Source organism: Engraulis encrasicolus, chromosome 6 (assembly GCF_034702125.1).
Source record: "Engraulis encrasicolus isolate BLACKSEA-1 chromosome 6, IST_EnEncr_1.0, whole genome shotgun sequence".
Classification (NCBI taxonomy): domain Eukaryota; kingdom Metazoa; phylum Chordata; class Actinopteri; order Clupeiformes; family Engraulidae; genus Engraulis; species Engraulis encrasicolus.
Genome location: NC_085862.1, coordinates 13,647,799 through 13,675,298, shown reverse-complemented (window position 1 = coordinate 13,675,298; position 27,500 = coordinate 13,647,799). Strand labels below are relative to the sequence as shown.

Genomic DNA, 27,500 nt, shown 5'->3' with positions numbered 1-27,500 from the left:
CACACACACACACACACACACACACACACACACACACACACACACACACACACACACACACACACACACACACACACACACACACACACACACACACACACACAGTTATTTAGATAATGCCACTTTGTCTATAAAATGTCACATTGATGCTGTGCCCTGCAACAAACATATGTAAATATCCTTGTGGTTTTTGGCTTGATGTTTTTCGCCTCATATAAGGACCAGACAAGATGTTGAGATCCCCATTCAGGGAAAGAAATACTGACATAAAACAGAGTACAAAACAAATGAACTTCTACGAACATCATCGCACCAGTTTAAAATACGCAAAATAAACTCAAAGTAGGCTATCACAATAAGAAACTATGGATGGGAAATCCCACAGGCAGCAGGGCATAAACAACTGCAATAAAAGAAAACATGTCAAAGAAGACCTGGAATGCGTTTCTAACCAGCGTTAACTAAGTTAGCAACTTACTTGGTTGCAATGCAATTTCCCATTGGAAACCTGCTATGTTGCTAACTGGCTAGCAACGATGCTTTCAAGAAACAGGGGCCTGGTCAGTACATATATGAAAGACATAAATGGCCCCCTGATACACAAGAACATACCAGACACAAATGAAAGCACTGATATTAAAATAGGGCTGCAGCAAGACAAAAAGAGCTACTATGTTGTGAGACAAACCACTTCATGACCAAAGGTTCAGCCTGTCAGCAGATGCCATTTCAGGAAGAGTCTGCTCTGCGTTTTAATTAGAGTAGGAACAGACCAGGCATTTTCATAATCTCATGGGGCGCACGGCAGATGCTTAGGCATATGCTGGGGTCAGACTACACTACATATAATACCAGTAAATAATGAATTAATAAATATACAGTAGGCTGTAAAATGATGTGCTCGGTTTTCCCCCCTAAAATGACTATCGTTTATTTATTTTTTATTTTTTAAATAGAAGCCCCCCTCAAATAGTAGTCTACCCCTATTAATAGCCTGGTCCAAAATTAAAAAAAAAAAAAAAAAGGAACTACGGTATGTGTGTGCTTGCCACACACTATGAAATGCAACCTTAATTCAACACTGGGAGAGTACTCTGGGACCAAATACACGCTAGAATGTATCGACCCTAAGTGTTGAATTAACACCTGGCCGGGAATCACATACCAGCCCCTCAATTTTTTTTTAACAAGCCACTTATGGAGACGGTTTGTGAGCTACAAACAAACGCCTCCTAGAGTCCCTGCTGCCACAGCAGATGTAGTGTTCATTCAACACCTTGGGAGTACTCTGGGACCAAATACACATTAGAAGTTAAATGTTAAATCAACTCTCTAAGTGTTGAATTATGACTGCATGTGTGCTGTGTGGTGTGCACAGGACTGGACTGGCCATCTGGCATTTCCCAGTGGGCCCTGTACCCTCGTGGGCCCCTATTTTCACAAATGAATGTTTTTTTTTTACATTTCTGAAAATTGGGGCCCACGAGGGTGCGGGCCCCACCGGTGAGTCAGTTCTGCACGCTAATTATGAGAGGCCCCTTTAAGCCAAAAGTGCCCGGGTCCTACTTTCCCCCCAGTACAGCCCTGTGGTGTGCAGTTGCAGAGACTATGAAGGTGATGGGCCACTCTTGAGGGGAAATGTTACTGGAAGCGTCTGACACTCAACACCCTCATGTCACACAATCCTCCAGGTTAACCCTTTGTGTACCGTACAGCTGCCGAGCCCATACCAGTCTCTTGCACACTGGAAAACAAGGCTGCGCTATACTATACTGTACAATACAGGACTAAATGTAGACTCTATACTGTACTGTACTATACAAAACAGGACTACAAGTAGATACTATACTATACCAGCTGTTCCTAACCTTTTTTTCTTAAAGCACCCCCTTACCAGTGCCCAAGACAAGCCGCGCACCCCCAACCCAAACTTCTACACGCGTATACACACAAACAAAACAAAAACAAAGCAAAACAAAAAAAAACAATTTAAGTGATTAATTACAATGATTCTCGCTTGAGACACTAATTAATAAATGGGGACCAAAACATATTTTAATTTGGTTTTTATTTGGCCTAATTAAAATGCTCCCAAGCAGAATTGGGTTGGCATCCAAAGTTGAACCACTGTACCACACTATACAGAACAGAACTAAATGTACTCTGTACTACATGTATACTGTACAAAACAGTGCTAAATGTAGACGCTATACTATACTACGTATACAAAACAGGGCTACATGCATACAAATCTCTAACCCTCGAGCAGCCTTCCCATATGCATATGGAGCTGGCATATCAAAGCATCTATGCATTGGAACGTATGGTAAACAAACAAACAAACAAATGTGCATCTGGTAAACAACCCAGGGTGCTTCTCCATTTGCTGACAGTATGTAAACAGGCACTTTAGACCCCACGTCACTTTAAAGTCACGTGAGCTAAACGGATGCACATGCATTCATCCATCCATCCATTCATCCATTCATCCATCCATCCATCCATCCACAGCCCAGCAGCCCTGCGAGGCGGTTTCTGCACCACTGCATAGCCCGCCCTGTGACGAAAGACTGGGGGATGGGCGAGTAGAAAAGAGGAGAGGAGGGGAGAGGAGAGGAGAGGAGAGGAGAGGGGAGGAAAGGAGAGGAAGGGGAGGAGAGGAGAGGAGAGGAAGGGTAATAGAGGAGAGGAGAGGAAGGAGAGGAGAGGAGAGGAAGGGGAGGAGAGGAGAGGAGAGGACGGGAGAGGAGAGAAGAGGAGAGGTGAGGAGAGGAGACGCAGGGCGAGAGCGAGGTCTGGGGGAAGGGAGGTCTTTCATCACTCGTCTCTTTCGTCTCTCTCTTGCACAATTGGCTGCTGGAGGGCCAAGAAGGCACTTGTGAACTGGGAGCGGAGAGAGAAAACAAACGCGTCCTCCTCTCTCCTCTCTTTTTCTCTCCTCTTCTCTCCTCTCCTGTCATCTCCCCTCTCTTCCCCTCTTCCCCCCTCTCCTCTTTCATCTTCTCCTCTCTCCTCTCCTCTTCTCTCCTCTCATCTCCTCTCCTCTCCTTTTCTCTCCTCTCCTCTCCTCTCTACCCCTCTCCTCTCCTCACCTCTTCCCAATCCTCTCCTCTCCACTCCTGTCCTCTCCTCTTCCCTCTCGTCTCGTCTCCTCTTCTCTTCCCCCTCCTCCCATATCTACTCACAGCTCCACTGCACGTGACTGGACCTCACTGGAATGTGGAGTCAGCTCAGGCCTGTGCTCTGTTCTCATCTGCCCTGATAGGAGGCAGCTGCTCTGCGTACATACACACAGACAACCCCCTTACTACCACCTACCAAGCTACGTACATACACACAGAAAAAAGCCTTACTACCACCATCAGCCAACCATAACCGAACCCACACAGACATACCCCTTACTACCACCACTAACCTGCATACACACACAGACATACCTTACTACCACCAACCAACCTGCGTACATACACACAGGCAAACCCCTTACTACCACCACTAACCTGCATACACACACAGACATACCCCTTACTACCACCACTAACCTGCATACACACACAGACATACCTTACTACCACCAACCAACCTGCGTACATACACACAGGCAAACCCCTTACTACCACCACTAACCTGCATACACACACAGACATACCCCTTACTACCACCACTAACCTGCATACACACACAGACATACCTTACTACCACCAACCAACCTGCGTACATACACACAGGCAAACCCCTTACTACCACCACCAACCTACGTTCATACGCACAGACAACCCCCTTACTACCACCATCAACCTGCATACACACAGACAAACCCCACCACCATCAGCCAACCATAGCCAAGCCCACACAGACATACCCCTTACTAACACCAATCTGCATACATAAAACATAGACAACCCCTTTACTACCACCTCCCAACCTGTGTACATACACACAGACAACCCCCTGACTACCACCAACCAACCAAGCCCAGCCCACACAGATAAACCCCTTACTACCACCGGCCTGGACCATAACCAAGCCCACACAGATAAACCCCTTACCACCACTTGAGACCATTTTATCCGGCCCCCGATACATAGTAATTTTAACGTTGTACATCTTCACATGAAATATGAAATATCTTCTACAAGAATCTTATAATTTACATTTTCAATTTCAATACAGTTAAGTTATATTCAGGGGATGTAGAGAAGGTGATCGAGTTGCAGGGGGAAATCCTGGTTTGTGCTCATACAGTAGTACGGCCCTTGGAGGACTTTTTTCTACGGCCCTTGGAGAAATTTGAAGTGGCCCCTTGAATGAAAAAGGTTCCCTGCCCCTGCCTTATTACTACCACCACCAACCAACCATAACCAAGACCACTCCACAAGGAAATGTCTGGAGCTCTACTTAGTTACCATGCATAAATGCATGCATGCATACATTTATGTATTTAATCATGTATGCATTTCATGCGTAAATGTTAAAAATGTGAATTAGATTCAGCCATGTCAAGCCTCATTATCACAACCAATTATTATATTATCGTTACGTACTGTATGATAATATGGTATTTGGAATAATGAGTAGTCAGTATAATGACCATTGTGTGCGTCTAATGCAATGCACATATTTTAGATAGAAATGGAACAGTAAAGGTCTGTTGAGACTCCTACTTCAGTTGAAGGACACATACTGTCAGCGGCAGATTACGGACAATTCAGCCTGGGAGAAATAGACGTTGATTGCAGCAAGGAGTCGTTTCAGTGCTAAAAGAGGGGGACGTGGTGGCTGTTTGGGTACTTGATCTGTCGCTATCTCCCACTGACAGTGCGTGTCCTCCAACTGAAGGAGCAGTCTAAACCAGGCTTTACAATGCTCGCAGCTGAGGCCTGATGGCTAATGGGTTAGTTCTAGGATTGGAGAGCTCTAGGATTGGAGAGTTGTCTTTACTACTTAACTGTACCAATGGGGAAATGGGGATGGAGGCAAGTCAATAGCCAGCACTTCCCTGCAGCTCTGCCGTGCAAAACAAGAACGCAGTAACTCAAAATGGTCGAAAAAAAAAAATATTTCAGAAATGGGCTCTACACTACCTAATTTGTCTTGTATCAAAAAATGGTGGTCCAACACCGTCCCGTTTTAGAAAAATCATTTTGAAAGTGCACAAATGACCCCAAAAAAGTTACGGCGGTGTTGTTGAGTTACTGCTGCACTTTCCAATGGGAATTGCTTTGGGAGTAGACAGTAATACTAGCCAAGAACGCAGTAACTCCTGCAGTAACTCCATTTTGTGGCAGTAATACCAGCCAAGAACACGGTAAGTCTGTTTTTTGTGGCAAAAAGACACATAAATGTTTTTGCGGGAGTTTTTTTTGTGTGCATTTAATTTCTATCCTAAAAAAGCATTACCAGGAAGTGTCACCACCACTTTACCAACAACACAGTTGTCGCGCCATATAGGAAACTTTGAAGCCTTTTTTCTCAGTTTGCAGTTTTCAGAGTTACTGCGTTCTTAAATTGTAGGGCAGAGCTGTCCTCCTCACTTGTCCTCTCTCACCATGTAACACCAACAGAGACTGTCCCTGTCATGCAGATTAGATGGGATCACATTTCACATTTGGCAACATTATGAAGTAAAATTTTAAATAAATAACTAACAAGTCCGCCAAGCGGACAAAAGATGCGTCTGTCTATGCACTCTGCGGCCTTGTGGACACAGGAAGGGATTACTATTAGAGAATGCGTTTCAGACGAACAGACAGACAGACGGACCGTGTGTGTGTCGTACCAATATCTGCAGTTTGATCCTCTTGTTGTTCCTGTAGATGGTGTTTGTGTGTGAGTGTATGTGCACGTGTGTGTGTGCGTGTGCGTGTGTCCTACCCATATCTGCAGCTTGATCCGCTTGTCGTTCCTGTAGATGGTCTTAACCTTGAAGTCGATGCCGACGGTGCTGACGAAGGCGGGCGTGAACGAGTCGTCGGCGTAGCGGAAGAGGAAGCTGGTCTTGCCCACGCTGCTGTTGCCGATGATCAGGATCTTGAACATGTAGTCAAAATTCTGGTCGGCGGACTCCTTTTGTCCATAGCGGGCATCCGTAGCTGAGGCCATCTGTGGAGCAAGAGACAAGATCATCAAAACACTGAGGTTATGGCCCTACCGTGACTTTAACGGTAGGGCACTCCTCTGCTAGGCGGCTGACCCGGCTTCGATTCCGGCGGGCGGCCTAGGCCAATTCCTACTCGCTCTTCAGCTCATTTCCTGTCTCCTCTTACACTATCCTGTCATAATAAAGGCCCAAAAAAAGCCCAACAATGTAAATAAAAAAACCACAACTGAAGTTATGTTCTGTAAGTGGAGGGGCAGGAGGCAGTGGCAGAGGAGGCAGTGGTCCTGGTAAGTCTAGGGTCAGTCAAGAGAGATGTGCAGTGTAACACGGGGGTTAACAGAGCACGCAGGGTTAATGGAGCATGCCAAAAGGCCACGTAGGGGTCGAGATGCAGCATCCGCCCGGCTGCTCTGTTGACAGCTACGAACATGGAGAGGACATCATCTTGCCTTGCCTTGCACTCAACCCCAAGCTCTGACCCCTGACCCCTAACCATGCAGAGTGCACAAGAGATCATATATACAACGGCAGAGATCATAAGATCCCACACAACTCTCAAAGGAACCAGAGATCATCATATACAACACAACTCTTATAGGAACCAGAGATCATCAGATCCCACACAACTCTTAAAGGAACCAGAGATCATCATATGCAACACAACTCTTATAGGACGCAGAGATCATCATATGCAATACAGCTGTTATAGAATCTGCATGTTGTTTGTATTTATTTTGTTTTGATGTTTGTTTTGATGTTGGGGGATATGCTACAAAAAAAATCCTATCAACTTTGTTGACATGGCAAATAAACTCTTGAACTTAATCTTGTTGAGATCATATATATATACAAGGGCAGAGATCATCACATACAACACATCTCTTATCTGAAGCAGACCATATACAGATCATATACAACACAGGTCTAATAAGGCCTGGCTGCATGTCATTTGTGTTTGTGAGCGATGATGCCGCACCACTTGATCCTCGTGGCTAAAAGAGGCCGTCATTAATCCCTACGGTGCGCCGCGGAGAGCCGCGCCACAGCTGGGCCGTCCGATCAATAACACTTCACTTCACTTCAGCCTCTACAGTACAGAGGAGAGGAGCGGAGAGGAGAGGAGAGGAGAGGAGAGGAGAATAGGAGAGAGGAGAGGAGAGGAGAGGAGTGGAGAGCAGAGCAGAGGAGAGGAGAGGAGAGGAGAGGAGAGGAGAGGAGAGGAGAGGAGAGGAGAGGAGAGGAGAGGAGAGGAGAGGAGAGGAGAGGAGAGGAGAGAGAAGAGAGGAGAGAGAAGAGGAGAGGACGGGGAGGAGAGAGAAGAGGAGAGGAGAGGAGAGAAGAGGAGAGGAGAGACGAGAAGAGGAGAGGAGAGAGGAGAGGAGAAACGAGAAGAGGAGAGAGAATAGCAGAGAGGAGAGGAGAGACGAGAAGAGGAGAGAGAGAAGAGGAGAGAGGAGAGGAGAGAGGAGAGAGGAGAGGAGAGGAGAGGAGAGAGGAGAGGAGAGGAGAGGAGAGGAGAGGAGAGGAGAGGAGAGGAGAGGAGAGGAGAGAGGAGAGGAGAGGGGAGGAGAGAGGAAGAGAGCTGCTTCCTCTCACTCCAGCATGCAGTGGTGTAGTCTTGATTGTTCAAAGTTTAGAATAGCTCAGCCACATTCAACCCCTTAGTGCAGAGCCTATGTTATAACCTTACTGTCACTGGAATGCTAATGCTTATGTCTTAATCTGTTATTTAAGGCTCTCGGTAATGTCATAGCAATCTTGTTATGATGTAGTTGAGTATTTTCAGCAAATAGTAAATAGGCCCACCGGCGACCCCATCTGCTGTAAGAGGCTACTCAATGACAACTCGTCACGGAAGCCTTGGGATTAATAAAGTTTACTCTACTCTACTCTTCTCTACTCTATCCCCTCAAGACAAGGCATGCAGACAGAATGTAAAGACTCCACCAGACACAGTCAGAATACATTGAGAGTAAATAGAATGGAGGCCAAAATTCTATTTCATTGTTGAAGCCAAGTTGGAGCCAAGGTTGGACCCAAAAAGACCAAAAAATGGCCAAATCCCATTCATTCCTATGAGAGACATAAAACCCTGTATCTCCCTTAAATGCCACTCCAGGGGGATCATTTTTCGCTCAACTAGTAGGTCCCCTTGCTCTCCAACTTACCAGGGTGGTGATTTTTTGTGGTGATGTTTTATTTTAGAGAGATATTAAAAGTTAAATTGACCAATGAGCATCAGAACATGGTTTGATTGACCGTTAGAAGTCTTGTTGTTGTCCAATCAGCACCTGCGTTTGGCGTTGCTAAGGTGGAATGTAAGTTGGAATGTTCCCAAATCTGGCTTCAAAGCGTTGAATGGCAAATAGCGTTGATTTGGCGTCCATTCTATTTACTGTCAATGGTCAGAATACATTGCAATGCAATGTGGGATTAGGTGCCCTGCTCACCAGACAAGTACATGTTACCATATGTTACATGTATGTAGTATTGTACATGTTACAACGCCAGATGTTGGTAGAAGTGGGAGGAAGCACAATGGACTTTATTCAATTACGCATGTAGCCTAATCCTCTCAAGAATGGCCCTGGAAAATATTCTTCATCCTGTATGCAAAGAGTTAAGTAATGCACATGTCTACAGATTCATGTGTGAATGTTATGTTACCAATGGTGTCAAGGTCTTTTCATTCCCTTGTCTGTAACACTTACGCTTCTGAATGAGTGGAGCATTCCCTCTGGAACAATTATATATAGGCATATATTTTTTCATCTTTCAGGTTGTCTGGGATGAAAAAATGTAGCCCTATATACGGTCAAAAAAAGCGCTGTAACTGAAATGAGGCATCTCCAGGCAAGCAAGAGAAATGGGTTCTGTGGAACAAAGCTACTCCCTCTGGCGTATAGTTGGGATTTTACGACCTTGCACCGGGCTAACAAACCCAAAAGACTAGGCACTAGGCACTACACTACAATAGACTGGCTGGACAAGACACAATGTCAGGCGTTGTAGGGTAGCCTATACAACACAGTATGACAGAGATAACAAAAATATGACACACAACAACTTTTATACAAAACCTTTTATATACTCAACACAAAAAAAATCTATATACTACATATTATATGCTATTGTATATTGTTATTTTATATGCTATAAATGATATACGTTATAACACTATACTACATGACACTAGGGCTGCACGATTATGCAAAAAATCATAATCATGATATTTTGGTCAAAATTGTAATCACGATTATTAATCATGATTATTGATTTTTTTGCAGATTTTTTTGAAGATGAAATATAACCAAGAATGAATTATATACGGGATGAGCAAAATAAAATGAATTGTAATAATTACGTAAAGGCAATAGCATGAAACGTAGGTGGACAGATTTCTGGCCAGAAACACCAGCCTGTCAGTATGTTCTGGCTTCAAGGACGCTCTCAAAGGTAGGTCACTATTGCCACGATTAAATCACGATTGAAATCACGACTTCGATTTCACGATTTTATCACGATTTTCGATTATTTTCGATTAATTGTGCAGCCCTACATGACACTACATTTACTGTATATGATACTACTACTATAAATACACAACCACCCCAAATCCCTCTTTTCAAGGCCACATGAGCATAGAGGTTATAGTCCAGGAATATTACCCAATTAGCCTTACAATGGGGCTACTATCTCTTAGCCTGGCTCTCACGCAGACCCTTAGTGCATTTCCGCTCAACTTTGTAAGCTCGCACGAGGGTCTGGCACTCTTACACGAGCCTGAACGGAATCAGAAATTTCACAGCCTGTCCAATCAGAAGTGCGGGGCGGTATCGCGGGGCGGGGTAGTCAGTGGTTGAAGTAGCATGTGATTCGAAAAAAGCCATGTGAATTCTCCAATCAGGTTCGAGCTGTTTTGAACACACCCACGCCTTTCCAGAGCTAAGCGATTGTCAATGTTCCAGATGGTTGGTAACAGCCATCTTCTGAGAACCAGGTTAACTATCTCTAGCTGAGTGTCACTAGCATCTCACCGGGGGGCAATTGCTATTCCGACGTAGCGCTATTCCGACATGCCGCTATTCCGACACTTTTTAGGGGTTAGGGTTAGAGTTAGGGATGGCGGAATGGCGGCATGTAGGAATAGCGGTGGACGGTGGAAAACGTGTCGGTATTCCGACAATAGACATTAACGTCGGAATAGCGACATGTCGGAATAGCGCCACGTAACCCATCTCACCTCACTCAACATGCCAAAAGGGGATTAAAAAAAACGTTGTGGTTAGCCAGCTGTGAGTCTACCAGTTGGCCACCTCAAATCAATTCCCATTGTGTATAATGTGCAGGTGCAATGTGTTTCTGCCCTTGTATAGTAAGTACATGGCCACAGACACCCAACACCGAGGTCTTGTAGAGGTAAGCAATGAGCTCATTCTATTACCTTTGTTGACATGGCAGTCGGCTCTCTTGTATTTTCCTTATTAAATCAATACTTAGTCAACCACTGGCGTTTGCCCCTGCCTGCTCACCTGTCTTCAGTACTGGGTGGGTACAGTAGCCTATGGGCCAGATGCTGCAAGACCTGCCATCTCAAAGCACAAGCAGGGGTGTGTAAAGTTGTAAGTAAGTAGCAAGAAGTAAAAGAAAAAGTAGAAAGCCTTTTCTCAGCCTCTTCGTGCAGATGGACTCGTCGGCAGGCCCGTTCACTCATTGCTGAATAGACTCATCTACATCATAACAGCATTGCTATGACATAACAGAGAGCCTTAAGTAACAGATTAAAACTAGATCATTGCAATTTTGGTGGCAACAAGGTTGTACCACATAGGCTCTGAGCAAAGGGGTTAAGTTGAAGAACTGGTGCAACAACTATGTAATATCACATTAGTGTTGTACTATCAGCATTTCACTTATTTAGGCCTACTTCTACGCTACACACCTCTGCACACATTGCACATTACAAATTGCTTACTTTATATTATCATTTCCTACTATCACTATGTCAGGGTCATCACAATAGGACCTTCTACTTATGTCTTGCACTTTATATGTCTATATGTGTAGTGTATAGGGTCTCTAAGGTAGGTGTAATGTATGTGTACTGTCTCTCTCTAATTGTTTATGTCCATACCTAAAGTCTATGTCTATGTCTGCATGGGAAAGAAAGAAACGCAATTTCAATTGTTTGTATGACCAGCGCATGTAGAGAAATTGACAATAAAGCCGACTTGACTTGACTCTGCTTCAAATACATATGTGCCCTCACAGGCAACACAGACCATTCTGCTTCCGACTCCCAACACACTTTCATTAAAGGCAGTTGTCTACAAATGAGGTGTGCATTATTAAAGCAGTATGTAATGTAAGCAGCCTTAAATGAGCACCGCTAGCTAGTCTTGCATGTATGAATCAAGTATAGTAAGGTGTGTGGATTGAGTAAGCATGCCAACATGTCGACCTGTGTCGACATGCCAACATACAGAGGTAGAACAATTGTACACGGGTCCCAGGGCAAAACACTGATAGGGCCCCCCATACGTCCTGCCAAAGTCATAATAGGGCCCCACCCCACCCACCACCAATACAGGAGGGCCCTGGGCCCAGGGGCATATGCCCTGCTCGGGGCTAGGAGTTAGGGGTGGGCACACAGATTGTTGGGGGGTGGCACATATCGGCTTGGTGGGTACAATGCAGATTGGCCTCAAGACACTTTTGCTGGTACACCACTGATATGCAATAAAAACAAACCCTGCAAATTCAACACTTAGAGAGGCAATTTAACATCTTCCAGAGTGCATTTGAAGTTTAACCTATTGATGCTGGATGCTGCGTATGCACAACATTGACCTACAGGCGCCTTGAGCTGCATGGACGCAGAAAATACAGGCTCATGAGATGAGAGACTTTTAAATTTAAAACGTGGGTATGTCAGAGCTGAACGAACGCATCCGAATGCAACACAAGGGTCTTGCCGTTTAAATGCAACTTATGTTATGTTTTTATCTGCTTTGCAGGCTGAGATATTTATGTTTTTTGTAGGCTGAGGGCACCTTTTACCAAATAGGCCTTAGGCATGTAGCAGGCGTTTTTGCAGGTGCCTGAGGCTAAAATGTTCAATGGAAACGAAATGATTTGAAATGACTGACATTATTACTCAGTAAGAATGACTATCCTGTCATCAGCGACCTCGTAAGAAAAATGACAATATTGAATGAGACATATGTCTTTTTGTAAGTTTCATTCATGCACCTGAATGGATTATCAGACAGTCTCATATTTCTTTCTAGGCTAGATCTGAAGTTAGTGCTAAGTGAGTGATGTCAAATTGAATTCCTTAACCTTAACAGAAAAAACTGCCTTGGCAGCCCTGTGCAAGTAAAATAGTAGAATAAGGGGCAGCAACTCTCTAGCGTACTTAGTCTTCATAGCTTCATGCATTGCTAACAACCACAACATATACACAGCACACAGCACTCAGCTGTGGAATTGTATGGTATAACAACAGAACACTTTTTGACAGATGAGCAAGGTGATTTTTGACAGGAAGCGTCTGATTGTTTATCTTATCCTGGTGGACATACCACACAGCTAATTTGAGGCCACTGATAATAATACTTGAGATAAAGTGTGTGCCACTATCCCCAGCGGAAGCAGAGTAGCATATTTAGAGAAACAGGAGAGCGGAGAGAACAGAAAGAGGAGAGTGGAGTTAAAGACACAGCAGCAGCAGCAGCAGCCGAGAGCCAAGATTATAGGAAACAGCAGAGAGGAGGTAGAGATTAGGAAAGAGCAGTGACTGGCCAGAGCAGTGCAGTGGGAACAAAAGAACAGCACTCTCCGTGGCTTTATCAGAGAGAGAGAGAGAGAGAGAGAGAGAGAGAGAGAGAGAGAGAGAGAGAAGGAGGGAGAGAAGGAGAGACCGAGTGAGAGGGGAGGAATAAATAGCCACACCGAAAGACTAAAGAGCAACAAAGTGTGTGTGTGTGTGTGTGTGTGTGTGTGTGTGTGTGTGTGTGTGTGTGTGTGTGTGTGTGTGTGTGTGTGTGTGTGCATGAGTGAGTCTACCTGTATGGGTGTGTGTGTGCGTGTGAGAGAGAGAGAGAGAGAGAGAGAGAGAAAGAGAGAGAGAGAGAGAGAGAGAGAGAGAGAGAGAGAGCAAGTTTTCAAGAGAGAGCTAGTAGAGGCAGGTGTATGGGAGCAGGTCGTATATGGCTGCCTAGGTGACGACAGCAGAGCAGAGCGACCTCTTTCTTCTGAAACCTGAGACCTGGACCTGCAGATCATACAGAGTAGAGCCACGTCCACTCAAACTACAGAGCAGGGCCGGCACGAGGCACAAGCAAACTATGCAATAGAAAGGCCCCCCTCCCCACCAGGGCCCAGTGAGCAGCAAAGTTCCAGGAAGAAATGAGCTCTCCACCATTTTCCCTAGTCATATATTTATTTCTCAACATACCACTTACTGTCACAATGGAGCCCTTATACTGTATATATCAGGGGAAATTTTGCTTAGGGCCCCATAAAGGCTTGGGCCGGCCCTGATACAGAGCTAAGTCTACTCAAAACTACAGAGCTACGTCCACTCAAAACTAAAGAGCTAAGTCTACTCAAAATTAAATAGCTAAGTCTACTCAAAACTACAGAGCTACGTCCACTCAAAACTAAAGAGCTAAGTCTACTCAAAATTAAATAGCTACCTCCACTCAAAACTACAGAGCTAAGTCCACTCAAAACTAAAGAGCTACGTCCACTCAAAACTACAGAGCTACGTCCACTCAAAACTACAGAGCTACGTCCACTCAAAACTAAAGAGCTAAGTCCACTCAAAACTAAAGAGCTAAGTCCACTCAAAACTAAAGAGCTAAGTCCACTCAAAACTAAAGAGCTACGTCCACTCAAAACTACAGAGCTAAGTCTACTCAAAACTAAAGAGCTACGTCCACTCAAAACTACAGAGCTAAGTCTACTCAAAACTACAGAGTTATGTCCTCTCAAAACTACAGAGCTACGGCCACTCGAAACTACAGAGCTATGTCCACTCAAAACTACAGAGCTACGACCACTCAAACTACCGTATCTCCAAACAACTACACAGAGGGAAAGCAAGACATGGATTCGTTGAAAACAAACCAAAAAGCGTAAAAATAGTGCCCCAGTCCTGACAGAGTTGTATACAGTAGAAGTAGTCTACTCTTACAGATGTAATTACAACAGTGGTATGGTATTACAAAGTTGAATCCATGTAATAGCATACCACCAGTGTAATTACATCTTTAAGAGTACTTCTACTTTATACAACTAACAACATCCAAAGAACCACAAACTACCTCCAAAAACTACAAAAACAGAACTGAAGACATTTAATTGGTTCTTTAATCTTCTAGTAGAGTAAGATACACCAAACCCCGCCTACCCAATGCAAAGGAGTGTGCTCAAGTTTGGTCTCCTAAAGGGGCGTTCACCAGACGTGGATCCAGGAGAAGTAAGATACATCAAGCCAGTACTTTTCCTGGATCCATGATGTGGCATCTGGTGAACGCCTCTTTAGGAAACCAAACTTGAGCACACACATGCAACGGGGCAGCCTCCCATGGCGCCCCAAGGGAACAGTGTGGTGGGATGGTACCATGCTCAGCGTACCTCTGTCATGGAGGAGGATGGGAGAGAACACAGAATAATTACTCAACCCACAAAAAACTGGAGGGTTGAGAGTAGAACCTGCAACAAGGCTAAAAGGCTCTAATCTAACATCAATTATGCCTAAGCCGCGTTTGGACGCATGTTCAGCTCTGTCACCTTCCACTCCGCAGATTAACTCCACTACACGGTAAATGATGGTGTTAATTCAACTCTTAGAGAGCACTCTGGGACCAAATACACTCTGGAAGATGTTAAACTGACTATCTGTGTCGAATTAACACTGCATTCTATTGTGTCATTTCAACTAATATGGGCTCAGGGCATGGTGAGCCGCCAGCCCCCTGCCCCATCCTCATCCCCTCATAATGACATGATGCATCCAGACAGGGATTCTTCATAAGAGTAAGAGTATGCACATCCCACCTCGCTGAGGCCAAATGCAGGACAAAGGCGCATCTGACAATACCCAGGCACATATACAGCATGCAATGATGCTTGCCCATTGGGCTATATCCAGGCAGGCTCATAGTGGGCCATCGTAAGTTTCAAGCTTCAGGTTTCAAGAGTTTCAATGTAATTTTCAGAAAAACGCAACTAAATTGTGTTTGGAGTACACTATACTCAGGGCCGATGCGTCTCTTCTGCGCGCCGCCATCTTTCCAGAAGCTCTGGTACTGTAGCTGCAGAGACATGTTGCGGTAACACTTAACAATAACGTCTTCTTCACAGCATTATAAACACTTTATTAACATTGAATAACAAGTAACATTTAACAACGCATCTACAAATGTTTGTAAATAAGTAATAACCAAACTATGACTGCACAGTGGAGTGGGAATCAACTTCTACTGTGTGAGTTTTATGTGGTTTCATGCCTTCTGGTCTTTGGAGGAGAAACTTCCAGGACCGCTGTGACTGCGCTGTGTCTGCTGTGTTAGCATAGTATTTTTTGCCCATTTATAAACATTTGTAAACATTTTGTTGATAATTAGTTAATTATTTATAAAGTGTTTATAAAGCTGTGAATTGGACGTTATTGTAAAGTGTTACCCATGTTGCATTACATAGCTTTAAATAAAAAATTCTGTCGGATGTCACAATCAACTCCGTCATCCATGATACGCACACGCACATCCTGCTGATGCGTTCCGTTCGCTGTCTTTGTGGTGGGACGGATGGACGGACAGCGCATGCAATGCAATCCAAGCTGAGTGCACCTCACTCCAGCACACCACCTCACTCCAGCACACCACCTCACTCTTGCACACCACCACGCTCCAGCACACCACCTCCCCTCACTCCTGCACACCACCTCACTCCTGCACACCACCACGCTCCTGCACACCACCTCTCATGCACACCACCTCACTCCAGCACACCACCACACCCCAGCACACCACCTCCCCTCACTCCTGCAAACCACCTCACTCCAGCACACCTCCCTTCACTCTTGCACACCAGCTCACTCCTGCACACCACCTCACTCCAGCACACCACCACGCTCCTGCACACCACCTCACTCTTGCACACCACCTCACTCTTGCACACCACCACGCTCCAGCACGCCACCTCACTCCAGCACACCACCTCACTCTTGCACACCACCTCACTCTTGCACACCACCACGCTCCAGCACGCCACCTCACTCTTGCACACCTCACTCCTGCACACCACCTCTCATGCACACCACCTCACTCCAGCACACCACCACACCCCAGCACACCACCACGCTCCTGCACACCACCTCACTCCAGCACACCACACCACCACACCCCAGCACACCACCACGCTCCTGCACACCACCTCACTCCAGCACACCACCACGCTCCTGCACACCACCTCACTCCACCTCACTACAGCACACCTGCACACCACCTCACCCCAGCACACCACCTCCCCTCACTCCTGCAAACCACCTCACTCCAGCACACCTCCCTTCACTCTTGCACACCAGCTCACTCCTGCACACCACCACGCTCCTGCACACCACCTCACTCCTGCACACCACCACGCTCCTGCACACCACCTCACTCCTGCACACCACCACGCTCCTGCACACCACCACGCTCCTGCACGCCCATACTGGCATTACATTATATCACACATCGCCATCTGATCCCCCTGCAATGTGACCCTGCCCAGTAAGTTAGTCTCTCTCTCTCTCTCTCTCTCTCGGTTTCCTCAGTCTGTCTGTATGCCTTTCTCTATATATCTCTTTCTCTCTCTCTCTCTCTCCTCTGTCCACTTGTCTGTCTGCCTCTCCCTTCTGTTCGTCTACCTCCCTCTCTCTCTCTCTCTCTCTCTCTCTCTCTGTTGTGCTTCACTCCTTTTGAGTGGCTGTCAGCTTGTGATATCTGGAGGATGTTGCTATCGACCCGGTGCGAATAAGAGAGCGACAGAGAGAAAAGAGGGACAGAGAGAAAGCAAAAGAGAGAGAGAGAGAGAGAGAGAGAGAGAGAGATAATGAGAGAGAGAGAGAGAGAGAGAGAGAGAGAGAGAGAGAGAGAGAGAGAGAGAGAGAATGAGGGAGAGAATGGGTTGTGGTCAAACAGAGTGGCGAAATGCAGATGGGAGGAGTAGAGAAGGAAGGAAGGTACATTTGTCTGTAGTCACGGTGACTAAGACAATCTTAATTTCCTAATGGCACTCGGACACTTTATGAAAGCTCTGACTCACGGGGCCGGACGGCCCTCGCTACCCTTCTCTTCTCTTCTCTTCTCCTCTCCTCCTCTCCTCTTCACCTCCAATTCGCTTCTCTTCTCTTCTCTTCTCTTCTCCTCCCTTCTATTTGCTTCTCTTCTCATCCCTTCTATTCGCTACTTCTCTCTTCTCTTCTGTTCTCTTCTGTTCTCTTCTGTTCTCTTCTCTTCTCTTCTTTTCTCCTCTCCTCTCTTCTCTTCTCTTCTCTCGGCCCCTTACATCTCTCTCTACCCAAGAGACCAGCAGTGCATGGTGGGATACTGATGAGGAAGCATAGCGCTGCACCATGTGGAAGACCATGTGGAAAACAGCAAAGGAAGAGTGGAAACAGACAGAGAGAAAGAGAGAGAGAGAGAGAGAGAGAGAGAGAGAGAGAGAGAGAGAGAGAGAGAGAGAGAGAGAGAGAGAGAGAGAGAGAGAGAGGGAGAGAGCGAAAGAGAGAGAGAGACAGACAGAGAGAGGATATACTGATAGATAGAGACCATGGGGGATGTGGAGACTGAATTACTGAACTGAAAGAGCGAAAGAGACCAAAGGGTACATGGAAAGACCAGAGATAATGCCTGTGTGTGTGTGTGTGTCTGTGTGTGTGTGTGTGTGTGTGTGTGTGTGTGTGTGTGTGTGTGTGCGTGCATGTTCATGAAAGTGTGTGAAAGAGAGAGGGAGAGAGAGAGAAAAGCAATGAATAGTCCTGCGCCCAGCCTCATGCCTACAGTAGCCCATGATGGGGAGAATGAAGATGCACGCAGACAAGAATAGTGACACGTCACACACACCAGCAGCTTATCAGAGTCAAAATCACTACATTCACATCCCAGCCCCCCAGATTTTTTCCACATAGGCTACAGTTATGTAAAAAAAATATACCCACCACTCTCATTTAAACACATTGCTTTCCACATTATGCAAATCAAATAACCCAGGAATGCAAATCATCTGTTCACCAAATGCCATTCTATAGGCTACATGTCTGCCGAAGAAAATTGCTCCCCTGGCCTTAGCAACAGAATGTCCCCTTTCAAACGGCAAAAGGCATTTTAGTATGCGGTGCTTGAGAGTGCAGTGCACACTATAGATGCCAGCCTACCCTACCCTACCTATCCCATCCTCGCATTTCCACAGAAAAAAAAAACATCACGGCTAAAAATAGCAGGTCCCTCCTCCTGCCGGAGCACTGAATGAAGGGCCTGCTGACTGCCGCTGGCACCCAATCGGACAACAAGCAAGCCAGCCAGGCTGGGGGTGATGCTCGCTTTTACGAACACAGGCAGAGGAGGAAGAGGGAAGAGAAGAGAGACGGTGGAGGAGGAGGAGGAGGATGGAAAAGGGGAAGGAGGACTGCGTTAGATTTATGGGACCGGGGACTGGGCAACGCTCTAATTTATCACCCTTTCTGTTTACCAGGCGAATTGTAAAGCCGCCCTGGGAGAGCCGTGTACTTTCCTGGAGCTGAAAGGCATGAGGTTGGTTCATCTGAGGACCGGCATTGGTGGGGTTTGATTCACTGAACCCTATATCGATTGTTGCTAGGGATTATTTGGGGGGGCGAAAAGGCTGCCTGCGCGTCTTCGTTCGCCCTGTCAACGCTGTTACGTAACGCACATGACTTGGGAACCTGTCATCATGTTTCGCGTTTTCCAGTGTTTGCGGGATGGCGAAAGAAAAAAGGGCAGGCGCAGCATCTGTGATGGGAATGAAGACGTTCTGTCGACACTGTCCAAATTGTGTGTGATCTCAATTTAGCAGGTCATACAGTCTGTCACCCAGCCCCGATCGTTGACCTTAGCGTAAAGGGTTAAACACGTTCCACGTTCCCAGATGTGTGAGGATAATTTTGGATACAATTGCGCTCTCAGGGGGCGGAGGCAACCATGGATGCCAATCTTAAGGAAAGATCCAGGAGCAATATGTGCCCCACATGAACTTAGAAAACGATGAATTATATGATACAACAATACAAATAGGTTTAAGGTAACAATTACCTTTCCGGAACCAATACGCACAATAAGACGCGCGCACAATAAGACAAGTCAACTTGAACGGGCGAGGATGCTGATATTTCTCCCACTGATTGTTACGACAATTAGGGTGGCTATTCGGCCATATGGACTGTTTTACTACATCTCTCTCACACACTCAACGATGGAAAGACACATACAAAATAACGAACGCATTTAACTGTATGTAGGCTACTTGAAATAGATACAATACAGCCAAAAGGGACACGGCTTGCATCTAGCATCATATGTCAAATGAAGGTTATTTTTCCTTTCGATTCACATTTCAATACATTTTCCACACGAGGAGGAAAAGACAACACCGACTCTCATATGCACATTTCCAGTCGACGAAAAAGATACACGTAAACATCAACTCACCGTCATATATTTTTTAAGTCCAAATGCGCCAACGCTGCACCTAGTCGGGCACCTGCAGAAACACTATCGTCACTTGACGGGCAAATGACGATGAGAGTGGGCGGGTCTTACTCGCTGCCAGGAGTTGATGGACAGCTTCCACTATCAATGACATGCGTTTTCGTCATGCAGACCTTTTTAAATATTCAGGACGCTAAACCAAGTCATATATTATTCAGCGTATACTCGCCTCGGCGTCTTCATTATTAATCAGACACAGGCTGTTAATCGTAAAGACAAATTTAAATATCACTATGATTGGGCCCTAAACTGGCAGCGGTGACTGGCACTTCAGTGCCCGCCGAAGCTTTGATATGCAAATGAGACAGTCAGCTGTCCGGCCCGTGTGCGTGTGTGTGTTTCCAGCTGACAGAGTGAAGTGAGGTGGAAGACATTCTTTTGAATGGAGAGTACAGTAGCCTACTCGTGTAGGCCCTAGACGGAGGAGCACTTTTTAATAGATTTTGTTCACAGGGATTTGCCGAGATTAAGTGTGCAGATGATTTTTTGGCAACCCTCTGTCATGTGGTGGAGGCCTGGGTGCAAGAGTTCATTCATTGAGGGCAATTTTTTATTTATCTAGATGGAAAATACAATGGAAACACCATAGACAGACATGCACAAACAGATGTACAACAAATCTCTCTCGCACACACACACACACACACACACACACACACACACGCACGCACGCACGCACGCACACACACAAACACAGAAAAAAGTAGGCCTACATTTTTCATACTTGTTTATTCTCTTACATAAAACACAAGTGCATTTTCTGTACTGCTACAAATTATTGGCAGCCTACAAACTAGTAGTTCTTCTGAGCTTGAAACCAAGAGTCTTTTGGCTTGGTAAGAGGATTGAAAACAGGCAGTCAAGGAGAAAGAAAGGGACACAGGAACACCATGCACACGAGTGATGATCTGAGCTGAGCACACACCTCTGGGGTGCGTTTCTTGAAAGCGTAGTTGTTAGCAGTTAGCAACTTGGGTAATTGTCAATGGGTAATTGCATTGCAAACAACAAAGTAGCTAACAAACTTAGCAACCATGGTTTCCAGAAATGCACCCCTGGTAAGGAACACTTTTAGACAACGCGGTTACACTTTATTTGACGCATATCGGTGTCATACGTATGACATAACAGTATCATTATAGTGTCATAGCAGTGTCATGAGCACATGAGTCATGAGCGAGTCATAAACATAATGTCAATGTCCTTAACATTTTATGGTCCTGAAAAGTTGACATTGTTAGGGCTGTCTTTACCATAACTGAAGGTCACTTAATGACATAGTCATACAATGTTTATGACATTGACATAATGGTTATGACACATGTATGACTATATTACAACACTGTTATGTCACACGCATGATACCGGCGTAAAGCAAAGTGTTACCAAAAACACGTACTCCGCACTTCGAGTGGCAATCCGCTGCGACCAGAGTAGGACCAGACATGAATAAAAGGGAAGAAGTCTGGCACCATTAGGATGTCTTTTTAAAAAAAAAACCTATTTCTTGTTTATTTACAGTGCATTAGACTAACGTTTCAACAAAGCGAAAGCACTGTAAATAAATAGGAAATACCGGTAATTTAAAAAGTGGGGGGCGCTGTGGTGCAGCGCACTAAGCCCCCCACATTTGGGCTTGCATGCCCACCCCCGATGGCCTGGCCGGGGTCATTTCCCGATCCTCCCCTGTCTCTCTGTCCCATTCGCTTCCTGTCACCATCTTTGACTGTCCTGTCAAATAAACGCTTAAAAGCCCCTAAAAAAAAAGACATCCGTGAAGCGCCAGATTTCTTCCCTTTGTTCAAGGAACACTTATAGTCATGTGATGTGCTTCTATAGAGCGTCCACACAGTACATCAGTACACTTACAGTCTAAATGCACATTGATACTTAGTTGGCACAACAGTACGGATGAAAGGGCACGTTCCAAATTACAGAGGGCACACACACTCCCCTTTCTACATCACACACACACACACATACACACACACACACACACACACACACACACACACCCCTTTTAACATCACACAGACACAAAGACACAGACACACACACACACACGCAGACATGCTCACATGATGCACGTTTACAAACATGTATGCACGCACGCACGCACACATACACACACACACCACAGCCCCCTGCCTCGGATGTGAGTCGGTCAGCATTCCTCTGCTAAAAGGGTACAGTGGGTAATAAGACCTCTTGATGTCAACACTGGCTATATAACAATGTAATACACCTGACAATGTAATATACCCTGACAATGTAATACACCCCCACAGCCAGGCTATAATACAGTGTAATATACCCTGACAATGTAATATACCCCCCATAGCCAGGCTATATGACAACGTAATATACCCCCCATAGCCAGGCTATATGACAACGTAATATACCCCTCATAGCCAGGTTCTCTGACCTCAAAACCGTCACCAGTGAAGACATTCAAACATGAAATCTCCGTTAGCACTTGATATTTCACTTTCTGAAACCCCAGTAAAAAGGGGAAAAGAGTCACTTTCCAAAGACGGAGATTTAATAAATACTCTGTACTGTGCACTTTCACTTTGTGTACGGTGCTTGTTGTAAATCGGTGTGGGTCAGGCGTGTTAAAACTGCGAGAGATATGGCACCTCACCGCCCAATACTAACCTGACACACCCCATGTCCCCGTTAATGCTGATCGCAGGCACTTGCTCTTTTAGTAACTGCCCCAACTAGTCCCCACAATGTCCGCATCATTTTATCATCCTCATTTTCAAGGCCACATATACAAATACAGTGCCTTTCACATTTAGTGTTTTTTTAATACCTATGCTGAATGCGGTTTAAAGGCCTTTGACCTGAAAACTATAATTTTCAAATAAAAAAAAAAAGAAAGAAAACTTGTTTAACAGCATTGTTCAACAGCATTGTTCATTTTGATAGGCCTATATGGGGCTAATACTAATACTAGGAAACTGGTTCAGGAGTAAACCAGGTTAAGTTAAGAGGTAAATCATCTAATAGAAGAGCCTAAATATTCTAGAAGAGACTCCAGGCTCTTCTGTTAGATGATTTACTCTTAACTTCACCTGGTTTACTCCTGAACCAGCTTCTTAGTACACCCCTGTGTTCACCTCTAAGCAAAACACGGCAGCGATGGGTGTACACAAGATGAAAATAGCTGCGTGTGGTTTGAGTCTATGGCATTGGGGCAGGGCTCAGGGACAGGTTTTATTTTGGGTGTGCACATCCAAAATCACTTGTTGCAGGTGCCAGACAAAAGTGTAAGACAGCTTAAGAAGGTACGTAAGGTGTACACACTGCGAAATAATCTAAAAAAAAACACTTGACGAAGATCCAGGGTGATCGAAAGGTTGCTGTTTTAATATAATAAAATACCTAAAGTATGTCTATGTCTCCATTTAAAGTACGTCTATGTCGGCACGGGAAAGTTAGAAATGCAATTTCAATTCTTTGTATAACCAGTGCATATAAAGAAATTGTCAATAAAGCAGACTTGACTTGACTTGATAATAAAGTTAATTTTTTGGAGCTTATTTTGCCGTGCGCAGATCTACCTTCTCAGGGACAGTTTTCCCAGTGTGTCTTGAGTTGACTATTTGCGTTGAAGCAAGGGCTGCAAAATTAAATGGAATGAAACGAAAATCGCGATTTAGATCGCAGCGTTCAAAGATCATGGGCATGGCAAATTAATTGTGATCGCACAGGGGACAAGCCAGAACATGTTTTATTTTATTCATCCCTTACATACATTCCTGGTTATATTTCAGTCTGTGATTTTAAATAAAAGTCTGCACAAAATTCAGTTGCTTATTGTTGTTTAATAACTGTGATTGCAATTTTCACCCAAATAATCGTGATTATCACTTTTTTCCTTAATCGTGCAGCCCCAGTTGAAGCCCTTTGAAAAACGTCTGCCTTGCTTTCCTTTACATCGTAAAGTGCTTAAGGGCCGCCCTCCTGGTGGCAAAGGTGTCCACCGGACAGGGCTGCATTTCCCAACAACTCTTAGGGGTCTTACACACCAAGGCGGTAAAGCGTCGCGGAACGGCCGCGTTTTTTACCGGCGTCGGTGAAAATACATTGAAACCTATCTGTCCTTACACACCAACCGGCGGTAGTCGGGCGTCAGCGGCGCGGGAGCCGGCTCCGCGCCGCGCTGCATTTGGAAAATAGAACTCCAGCGTATTTTTCACGCCGGCGACCGGCGGTGTCTCATTCAAATGAATGGCAAAGTAGCATGCTAGCTTTAGCTGTGGGGAGGGTTTTGAATAGGACTGGCCGCGCACGCCGACGCTGTCAGTGTGCAAGGCAGAGAAAAGCACGCCGGCCAAAACTAAGCAGAAAGACCGCGTCCGTCCTGCGACCGTTCCGTTCCGCCTTGGTATGTTTTGGCCCTTAGGGGTCTTACACACCAAGGCGGTAAAGCGTCGCGGAACGGCCGCATTTTTTACCGGCGTCGGTGAAAATACATTGAAACCTATCTGTCCTTACACACCAACCGGCGGTAGTCGGGCGTCAGCGGCGCGGGAGCCGGCTCCGCGCCGCGCTGCATTTGGAAAATAGAACTCCAGCGTATTTTTCACGCCGGCAACCGGCGGTGTCTCATTCAAATGAATGGCAAAGTAGCACGCTAGCTTTAGCTGTGGGGAGGGTTTTGAACAGGACTGGCCGCGCACGCCGACGCTGTCAGTGTGCAAGGCAGAGAAAAGCACGCCGGCCAAAACTAAGCAGAAAGACCGCGTCCGTCCTGCGACCGTTCCGTTCCGCCTTGGTATGTTTTGGCCCTTACATGTACTGTATGTAGTATGACATGCCACTTTGGCAATATACCTGTATCAGAAATAGCTCTCACATCAGCAAAAGTTTATATATACACTATTTTACCTAGCAGTGCAAGGCTAGGCGAGGCTAGCACTGTCATGCACTTGGCGCAACCATTTTTATTTGCATGAGCGAGAAAAAAAAATACTGTATTTAGGCCTATGAAATAATTGTATGCACACACTTTTGTGATGTGGTATATTTCCTGTAATGAAGGTTTTTTGGGAAACACAGCCCAGGACAGAACCTCTCTCTGCTGTCCTCCTCAAACATAATACATGGCATGATGCTCGAAAAGAAAAGGAAGAAAGAAAAGAGAAACAAAAGAAAAAACCCTGTGCCATACACAGTCAAACTGCAAGGAAACATAAGTACAAGTATGAGTGTTAAGTGGTGTTTTCAATTTTCGTTTAAAACGTGTAGGCTATTCTTGGAAGGGAGCTAATCTAACAGATTGAGGAAAATATTATGAATATCATAACATTTGTGGGTGATCATTTCTGTATCATTTAGTGATTGCTTATGCTTTCTGTCTGTGGCTACTCATGATACAAATCAGTGCTAAATAAATAAACCTGACGTTTAAAACCAGAACATAAGTATTATGGTGTGAATTTCTAAAATATATAAGATATTTACACATTTCTAAAGTCTGTCATACAAATATCGAAACATCAATTAGACTCTTTTGGGTAAAAGAAAAGAGAGTGACTGTCGTGCTACATTACAACACAATACCCTGAGGTCGATGTCACCATTTTCTGAGGATTCTCTCTAATATTTGGTTAAAGATTTGCCATTCCCTAGTTGCCACAACAGCCTCGGCCTGAATTTTGTCGTTTCAGACACGTATTTCTCTTCTTAGAGGCACCAGCCCAAGACCCTGCTATTTTCATCAGGGCTGCTAATGCCATCGACTTGGCTAAAGGAACGAACGAAAGAAAAATCAACAACAAACTGTTTTCATCCCTCTAAAGAAGGTAGTTCCCTTGTTTTCCCCATGTAGCTAGTGGGGCTGAAGCAAATGTAGACAACTTCGGCCTCACGCAGGCAGCATGGCCACTCACAGCAGCCAATAGACCAACACAACACCTCCAATTAAAACCACTGAAAAAAAAACCCAACAAAACAAAAATAAAAATAAAATAAACATGTCTTTTTAGATTATACAAAATACATTCTTGTTCAACAAGATCAGAGTTTGTGAAGTGAAGTGAGGTTTTTCTTGTTTTATCTCCATAAGAGTCATCTTCAGTGTTAACGCAGTGTGTGACTGAGGCACTCCATGCTAAATGCACACAGTGAGCCTCGTGAGCTCTCCCAAAAGCTATAAAGCGCCAGGAGTGACTAGCAGGAAGAGTCGCACACACACACACACACACACACACACACACACACACACACACACACACACACACACACACACACACACACACACACACACACACACACACACACACACACACACACACACACTCACACACACACCGAACCGTGACACCCTGAGCTCGTCTCTTTTTGGCAGGGCTATGTCCCGAGCCGCAGGCTAGCTATCCCGTTAGCATCCTGCTCCTCCGGCTCCAGCTCGCTCTCCTCTTCCGCTGTGTCGTCCAGGCCCCTGAAGCTCTGGCTGTGCTCGATGGGAAGGAACGTCCTCTGCTGGCCCGACCCGCAGGGTACCGAGCGGCCCACCAGCCCCACAGGAGACCCTCGGCGAGCCCTGGGGGTCGGGGAGGAGGGGGGAGAGAGGTCCACTGCTGCTGCTGCTGCTGCTCGGAGAGAAGCCTCGTCCTGGGGGGCATCGAGGTCCCCCTCCCCCTCCCCATCCCCCTCCCCTTCCTCCTCCTCCAGAGTCAACTCGAACTGGAACTTGTCGAGGCCCGAGGAGGAGCCGAGGCTGGAGCCTGGGCCTCCTCCACCACCTCCTCCACCACCTCCTCCTCCTGCCTGGCTCCCCGGCCGCTCCTCCTCCGGCGGGGGCGAGGGGCTGCGGGGGATCATGCTCTGGTACCACTCCCGGTTGTCCTCCAGGTTGTCCAGGATGTCCTGGGCGTCGGGATGCACCAGGTCCGCCCACGTCTCCCACAGAGGATGCACTATGTAGTCTATGAAGCCCACCTGGAAGAGGGGGAGAGAGAGAGAGAGAGAGAGAGAGAGAGAGAGAGAGAGAGAGACAGAGAGACACAGAGAGAGAGAGAGGGAGAGAGAGAAAGAGGGGGGGAGGGAGAGAGGGGGGGGGAGTGGGTTATTGACAGCGACAGTGTGTGTGTGTGTGTGTGTGTATGTGCAATGTGTATCCATCCCCATCTCACCCAAGATTAACATCACCCCATCCCATCCCATCCCATCCAAGACCAATTCTCCGCACCTGCGATTTCTCGATGGAGGCGTTGTGTTTGTCGCACATGGGGCTGATCTCCATGCCTTTGTCGCGCTCGCGGTCGCCCTGCCCGAAGAACTCCACCATGATGCGGTCGGTCCACTGGCGGTACACCTCCAAGGGCTTGGTGGGGTTGCTCAGGTCCGCACAGTGAACCATGTTCTGCAGCACCTGGGAGCCACACAGAGTCAACATACAAGACAAGTCTGTCACACTCTCCAGCAGGGTACCGGGTTCCCACTCTAATTAAGAAAATAAAATTCCATGATTTTCCATTACTTTCCAGACCCGATAAACAGAATTTCCATGACCACTTCTGTAAAAAGAAATTAGGTTAAAAAGCTTTAAAAAGTGTGTAAACTGAATATCTTTACCCCTAGAGCCGACGCCAGACTTGGGGTGG

At 45.8% G+C, this 27,500-nt stretch overlaps 2 protein-coding genes across 7 annotated transcripts in view; both read right to left on the bottom strand.

Moving 5' to 3' along the window:
• Nucleotides 1-19,860, bottom strand: part of rab3ab (RAB3A, member RAS oncogene family, b) — a 27,837-nt gene extending 7,977 nt beyond the window's left edge. Inside the window, exons 1-2 of one of the 2 annotated variants that reach the window (XM_063200688.1) lie at nt 19,822-19,860; nt 5,875-6,102 (exon numbers count right to left, since the gene is read on the bottom strand). In XM_063200688.1, coding sequence (XP_063056758.1) covers nt 5,875-6,102; nt 19,822-19,827 — 234 coding nt within the window. In that variant the 5' untranslated portion in view covers nt 19,828-19,860. Of the gene's footprint in view, nt 1-5,874; nt 6,174-19,821 lie in introns of those variants that run through there. The other variant, XM_063200687.1, reaches the window with a different exon arrangement.
• Nucleotides 19,861-22,966: 3,106 nt separating this feature from the next.
• The window catches only part of pde4cb (phosphodiesterase 4C, cAMP-specific b), a 191,699-nt gene continuing 187,165 nt past the window's right edge, over nt 22,967-27,500 (bottom strand). For all 5 annotated transcript variants that reach the window (XM_063200683.1, XM_063200682.1, XM_063200684.1 and 2 more), the window contains 2 exons: nt 27,086-27,268; nt 22,967-26,835 (listed from right to left, as the gene is read on the bottom strand). In XM_063200683.1, coding sequence (XP_063056753.1) covers nt 26,245-26,835; nt 27,086-27,268 — 774 coding nt within the window. In that variant the 3' untranslated portion in view covers nt 22,967-26,244. The remainder of the gene's footprint in view (nt 26,836-27,085; nt 27,269-27,500) is intronic.